The 7,926-nt window shown below is 36.9% G+C and overlaps 1 protein-coding gene across 3 annotated transcripts in view; it reads right to left on the bottom strand.

Moving 5' to 3' along the window:
* Positions 1–400: 400 nt before the first annotated feature.
* Positions 401–7,926, bottom strand: part of AQR (aquarius intron-binding spliceosomal factor) — a 106,188-nt gene continuing 98,662 nt past the window's right edge. For all 3 annotated transcript variants that reach the window (XM_063088742.1, XM_063088743.1, XM_063088744.1), the window contains one exon: positions 401–878. In XM_063088742.1, coding sequence (XP_062944812.1) covers positions 564–878 — 315 coding nt within the window. In that variant the 3' untranslated portion in view covers positions 401–563. The remainder of the gene's footprint in view (positions 879–7,926) is intronic.

Raw genomic sequence — 7,926 nt, 5'->3', positions numbered from 1 at the left:
GATAGACTGGAGAAAACTATATCTATGGCTGTTAATGTCTTTATATCAAGGAAGACAGTAAAGAAAGGTGAGAAAAAAGGAAACAAAACTTGAGCATCTGATAGCATATGATGAAAGAAACAATTTTCTCCCCAAGTTGGATACTTGCTTAAGGGCATTTATGGTTAATTCCAATGTGTTCTGTCCTTTTCTTCAGAGAAGTTCACTAAAAATATGAAATATATCTTGTATTCTACATATTTATTATATATATTCTATATCTAAGTATCTATAGTATTCCATAGAAAATTATTTTAATGTATGTATGATTACAGATACATTCACTTGGTGATCAAAATACAAAGGAATGGTTACTTTCTCTTCTGATTGAAAAAATGAAACTGCAGTTGTTCATACACACAAAATTTTTAAAAATATATTCAAGATACTGAAATCAGTTAACAAAAATAAGGACTGAACATTAATTAGTGCCATTAAAATGGCAGGAGTAAATGTAAAATACAAAAAATAACTCTATTTAGACTTCATAAATGAAGTGGCCTCCCTAAGAAGGGCTAATTTGTCTACTTGGTCTCTGCTGGGGTAGATGTGTCATCGTGAGGGGTGACAGCCTCTGCTGGTGCAGTTACAGGTCCTGTCACAGTAGCAGTGATCTCAGATTGAGCAGGAATGGCTTCTGAATTGGAACTGGCTCCTGTCTGATTGGGGATGGTGTCTGTCTGAGACGCTAGGGTTTCTTGGCTAGAGCTGGAATCTGTTGGACTGGGTATGATGTCAGCTTGAGCAGGCACAACTTCTTCTTCTATTTCCAATTCTGTTTCTTGACTTTGAATTTCTTCACCTTCTTCCACCATAGCAGGTGGTAGTTGCAATAAAGTCTAATTAAAAAAAAAAAAGACAACAGCAATATGAACTCAAATGAAAAAAACACCAGTTTATAAAGCTAAGCTCTCACATCAACATCATATTCTCAACAGATATTGTTTCCTCGAGAGTTCTCCAGAACACTACTGGCCATTTTATATTACAAATGCAATACCTCTGTTGACAATAGTGTAGGTTCTGCTCATGCCAAGGAATATGCTTACACATATGTCACATATGAATGATCAAAGTACAAATTAAATCTTCAGAGAGGAAAACGTGAAAAGCTATTCGATTTTTAAGCAATGAGATTTGCTGTAACACTTCTGAGAAAATCAGTGGCTGATTAGGATTGATTGCCACACCAACTCAAGAAAGGGCCAACATCAATCAAGGAGCCCTGTCAAGGGTAGAGAAGAGCAAAGCTTTAAGACAAGGCAGGAAGGGAGTGGCAGAGCACACGTAGCTTCTGTCTCACTCCATCAGAAAACTGGAGCAGCTCTATGTTTAGCTTCCCTTTAGCCCCTGACAGTCTAGAGCTAAGGTGTGGCTTCTCTCCTCAGGGACTCTGTTCACCTTGTTGGAAACTGAAAAATTTTAAAAAGTACCATTAACAATAGCAGCAAAAAATATGAAATACTTAGCAAATTAGCTAACAAAATATGTGTAAGGTTTGCATGTGGAAAACTACAAAATACTGATAAGAAAATTCAAAGATGAACTAAATAAATGGGGAGATATATCATATTCATGGAAGGGAAGACGCAATACTGCCAAAATGTTATCTCCCCAAATGGATCCTAAACAATCTTACTCCTGAAAACATCATATTTAAATCACAGCACGCAGTCAAAGGCCCCCGGGGGAAAGGGAAGCACCCAAAGCCCAACAGCCACCGAGGTGACCAAAGACCCGTGTGGCACTGGGCCCAGTCTAAGGCCCAAAGGGAAAGGAAGTGCACACAGCCCAGCAGACACTCAGGAGAGCTGAGACCCATGGGGCACCAGGGCCCAATCTAAGGCCCAGGGGAAAATGGAAGCACCCACAGGCCCAGCAGCTGCTGAAGTAAGCTGAGACCTGCATGGCACCAGGGGCTCAGTCTATGGCCACAGAAAGCTGGAACAAGAGCCAAGGTGGTGTAATACAGACACTGCCATACCCTTCTGTCACCAAAAGGACAGTTCACCACCACAGTAGCAGCCAGGGCAACTCTATAGGCAACCTGACACTCATTTGACTACATTGATATAAAATTCACCAGTAGAGCCTGCAAATAGAGAAGGAAATCTTTATCCTCATAGCCAACCCCAGAGTAATAGAAGAAGCAAGTCCTCTACCACATGACCAAACATCAATGAAAAATACTAGAACTACAAACAAACAAGAAGATATGACACCACGAAGGAAAATAGTAATGCTCAAGTTCCAGACCCATAGAACAGGGAATCCTTGAAATATCTGAAAAGGAATTCTGAGCAATGATCTTAAGAAAACTCCAAGAGATAAAAGAAGACTTAATAAGAGAACGCCAGGAAACAAGCAAAAATATCCGGAATATGAAGGAGGAAATTTACAAAGAGATTAATACCTTAAAGAAGAGTGTAACGAAACTGCTAGAAATGAAAGATTCACTCAATGAAATAAAAAACACAACAGAGAGCTTGAGCAGCAGACTAGAGCAAGCAGAAGAAACAACTTCAGATCTCAAAGATGGTCTTTTGAAATAATCCAGGCAGACAAAAAAAAAAGGAAAAAAGAATTAAAAATAATGTGGAAAATCTAAGAGAGATAGCAGACAACATCAAGCACTCTAACATCTGAATTGTGGGTATTCCTGAAGGAGAAGAGAAAGGAAAAGGTATTGAAAACTTATTCAAGGAAATAATAACAGAAAACTTCCCAGGTGTAGGGAGAGATGTAGATCTTCAGATCCAGGAAGCTCAGAGGTCCCCAAACAGATTCAATCCAAAAAGATCCTCTCCAAGACAAATTATAGTCAAATTTGCAAAGCTCAAAGACAAACAGAATTCTAAAAGCAGCAAGAGAAAAAAGCATCAAGTCACCTAGAAGGAAACCCCCATCAGACTAATAGCAGACTTCTCAACTGAAATCCTACAGGCCAGAAGAAAGTGGAATAATATATTCAAAACACTAAAAGAAAAAAATCGCCAGCCAAGAATTCTTTACCCAGCAAGGCTCTCCTTCAGAAATGAGGGAGAAATAGTGTATTTACCAGATGAACAAAAATTGTGGGAGTTCACTACCACATGACCAGCCCTGCAAGAAATTCTCACGGGAGTCATTCATCTGGAATCTGATTAATGATGATCACTATCATGGATACACAAGAAAGAGCAAAACCCACCATTAAAACAAAAATGCCAGTGAGAAAGAGAAAGAAGCTAAATCATGCCACCTCAAATTTCTAACTAACATTGAAGAAGAGAAAAGGGGATGTAATGATCAAAAGATATTTAAAATACCTAAACAAAATACAATTAAATGACAGGAATTAAACAATATCTGTCAATAACTACCCTAAATTTGAATGGATTAAACTTCCCATTCAAAAGACACAGATCGACTGATTGGATTAAAAAGCTAGACCCAAGTATATGCTGTTTTCAAGAGACCCACTTCATCTATAGAGATACACACAGACTAAAAGGGATGGAAAACGATATACCATGAAAATGGAAACCAAAAATGAGCAGGAGTAGCTATTCTTATATCAGATAAAATAGACTTTAAACTAAAAAAACATAAAAAGAGACGAAGAAGGCCACTATATAATGATAAAAGGATCTATACAGCTAGAAGACATAACAATCATAAATATGTATACACCCAATACTGGAGCATCCAGATATATAAAGCAAACAGTCTTAGACCTAAAGAAAGAAATAGGCCCTAATACATTTATACTGGTTGACCTGAACACCCCTCTCTCAGTATGGGACAGATCTTCCAGGCAACAAATCAACAAAGAGACACAGGATTTAATCTACACTGTAGACCAACTTAACCTGGCAGACATATACAGAACATTTCACCCAACTACTAAAGAATATACTTTCTTCTCCAGGATAGACCACATATTAGGTCACGAATCTAGTCTCAGCAAATTTAAAACAACTGAAATCATTCCAAGTATCTTTTCAGACCACAATGGACTAAAACTGTAAGTTAATAACAAGCGAAACCCTGTAAGCTATACAAATACATAGAAACTAAACAATAGGCTCCTGAATGACTTATGGGTCCAAGAAGAAATTAAACAGGAAATCAAAAATTTTCTTGAAACTAATGAAACTAAAGATAAATCACACCAAAACCTGTGGGATACTGCAAAAGCAGTACTAAGAGGCAATTTACTGCAATAAACGCTTACATCAAAAGAATGAAAAGACCTCAAATAAGCAACCTAACAGTATGCCTCAAAGAACTTGAAAAACAACAACAATCCAATCCTAAAGGTAGTAGATGGAAAGAAATAATTAAGATCAGAGCAAAACTAAATGAAATAGAGACACCAAAAACAACAGAAGAGATCAATGAAACAAAATGTTGGATTTCTGAGGAGGTAAATAAAATAGACAAACCATTAGCTAGGCTAACAAACAAACAAACAACAATAACAAAAAAAAAAAAGAGAGAGAGAGAGAAGACCCAAATAACAAAAGTCAGAAATGAAAAGGGAGACATTACAACTGATACCACAGAAATACGAAGAATCATTAGAGACTATTATAAACAACCGTATGACAACCATTATGAAAACCTGGAGGATATGCATATGTTTCTGGACACATCCAAACTACCCAGACTGAACCAAGAAGAGACAGAAAACCTGAGTAGACCAATAACAAGCAATGAGATTGAAGCAGTAATCAGCAATCTTCCAACAAAGAAAAGCCCAGGTCCAGATGGCTTTACAGCTGAATTCTACCAAACCTTTAAAGAGGAATTAATATTAATTCTCCTCAAACTGTTCCAAAAATTGAAAAAGAAGCCATTCTCCCAAACTCATTCAATGAGGCCAACATAACACTGATACCAAAACCCGATAAAGACACAACAAAAAAAGAAAATTACAGGCTGATATCCTTGATGAACCTAGATGCAAAAATCCTCAACAAAATATTAGCAATCAGAATACAGCAACACATCAAAAAAATTATACACTACGATTAAGTGGGATTCATCCTGGGGATGCAAGGACGGTTCAACATACAAAAGTCAATAAATGTGATAAATCACATCAGTAAAATCAAGGACAAAAACCATATGATTATCTTAATACACACTGAAAAAGCATTTGACAAAATTCAACATCCCTTCATGATACAGACTCTCAGCGAATTAGGTTTAGAAGGAAAATATCTCACCACAATAAAAGCCATCTATGACAAGCTCACTGCCAGTATCATCCTGAATGGGGAAAAACTGAAGGCTTTTCCTTTAAGAACAGGAACATGACAAGAATGCCCACTCTCACCACTTCTATTTGACATAGTACTGGAGGTACTAGCCAGAGCAATCAGGCAAGAGAAAGAAATAAAGGGCATCCAGACTGAAAAAGATGATGTCAAACTGTCCCTATTTGCAGATGACATGATACTATATACAGAAAAACCTGAAGACCATATCAAAAAACTCCTAGAACTGGTTAATAATTTCAGTAATGTTGCAGTATACAAAATAAATGCGGCCAAATCAGTTGCATATATATTCTCCAATAATGCACTAACAGAAAGAGAATTCAAGAAAGTAAGCCCATTTATGAGTCATGAAAAAATAAAATACCTAGGAATCCATTTAACCAAAGAGGTGAAAGATCTCTACAATGAGAACTACAAACCACTATTGAAAGAAATTAAAGAAGACACAAAAAAATGGAAAGACATTCCATGTTCTTGGAATAGAAGAATTAACATTGTGAAAATGTCTATACTACCCAGAGTAATCTACAGATTCAATGCAATCCCCATCAAAATGCCAATGGCATACTTCACAGAAATGGAGAAAACAATCTCAACATTCATATAGAACAAGAAAAGACCCCAAATAGCCAAAGCAATCCTGAGCAAAAAAAAAAAAAAGTTGGAGGCATAACACTACCTGACTTCAAATTATACAACAAAGCTATGGTAACCAAAACAGCATGGTACTAGCATAAAAATAGACACTCAGACCAGTGGAGCAAAATAGAGAACTGAGAAATCACCCCTCAGGCTTACAGTCATCTGATATTTGACAAAGGCAACAAAAACATACACTGGGGAAAAGACTGCCTTTTCAATAAGTAGTGCTGGGAAAACTGGACATCCATATGCAGGAGAATGAAACTAGACATGCACCTCTCACCATATACTAAAATCAACTCAAAATGGATTAAAGACTTAAGTATAAGACCTGAAACTGTAAAATTAATAAGGGAAAATATAGGTGAAACACTTCAGGAACTAGGTCTGGGTGCTGACTTTATGAACATGAGCCCAAAAGCACAAGCAACAAAAGAAAAAAATAAACAAATGGGACTATATCAAACTCGAAAGCTCCTGCGAGCAAAGGAAACAATCAAGAGAGTGAAATGACAACCTGCATAGTGGGAGAAAATTTTTGCCAATTATGCATCTAACAAGTGTTTAATATCCATAATATACAAGGAACTCAAGCAATTACACAGTAAAAAAACCAAATAAACCAATTAAAAAATGGGCAAAGGAACTGAATAGACATTTTTCAAAGGAAGACATACAAATAGCCAAGAGGTACATGAAAAAATGTTCAATATCACTAGCCATCAGGGAAATGCAAATTACAACTACATTGAGATATCACCTCATCCCAGTTAAACTGGCTATAATCAAAAAGACGGAGAATAACAAATGCTGGTTAGGATGTGGAAAGAAGCAAATGCTCCTACACTGCTGATGGAACTGTAAATTAGTACAACTACTATCGAAAACAGTATGGAGATTTCTCAAACAACTACAGATAGATCTTCCATATGATCCAGCAATCCCACTTCTGGGTATATACCCAGAGGAATGGAAATCATCATGTTGAAGGGATACCTGCACTCCCATGTTTACTGCAGCTCTGTTCACAATAGCCAAGATATGGAACCAACCTAAATGTCCCTCCATGGACAACTGGATAAGGAAAATGTGGTATATATACACCATGGAATACTACTCTGCCATAAAAAAGAATGAAATTCTCCCATTTGCAACAACATGGATGAGCTTGGAGAAACTTATATTGAGTGAAATAAGCAAAGCACAGAGGGATAAATACCACATGTACTCACTCATAAGTGGGAGCTAAGAGAGAAAGAAGGAAGGAAAGAAAGACCACAGTGGTGTGTTGGACTTGTAGAGGGAGAGAACATATTGAGGGATATGAAGTGGAGTGGGTAAAGGGGGATGGGGAGGGAGGTTGAGGATAATTGGGTGGGGCACACAGGGTATAATTACAAGTTTTGGTAATGGGCATGGTGCCAGTATAGATCTGGCTATCACATCTTGGGCACGAGGGGTGACAATTAGCTTTGTACCTCATAAATATTAATAGTCAGTATAAATAAATAAAAATAAATAAATAAAATAAAATCGCAGCATGCTTTTTTGGAGTAGAAATTGACCCGCTGATTCTGAAATGCATACAGAAAAGCAAATGAACTAGAATACCTAAAACAGTTTTGAAAAATAAGAACAATTTAACATTTACTATAAAGCTACGATAATCACAGTAGTATGGTAATGGCAAAAGGATACATACACAGAGCAGTGGGAACAGCATAGAGAGCCCAGGAATAGACTCTCACATGTATGGTCTCAATTGACCTTTTGACCACAATTCAATAGTGAAAAAACAGACCATTCAGGCACTGGTGCTGAAACAATTGGATATCCACATGCAAATGAATGCAACTCAACCTCACCTGTGCCGTACAAAAAAATTAATTCAAAATGAAGCATATGTCTAAATGTCAAACTTTATACAACTTCTAGAAGAAAACCTTTGTAACTGGTTTAGGCTAAGTATTTTTTGGAC

Source organism: Cynocephalus volans, chromosome 3 (genome assembly GCF_027409185.1).
Source record: "Cynocephalus volans isolate mCynVol1 chromosome 3, mCynVol1.pri, whole genome shotgun sequence".
Taxonomy (NCBI): domain Eukaryota; kingdom Metazoa; phylum Chordata; class Mammalia; order Dermoptera; family Cynocephalidae; genus Cynocephalus; species Cynocephalus volans.
Note: the sequence above shows the minus strand (reverse complement) of the source record. Positions and strands in the feature narration are given on the sequence as shown.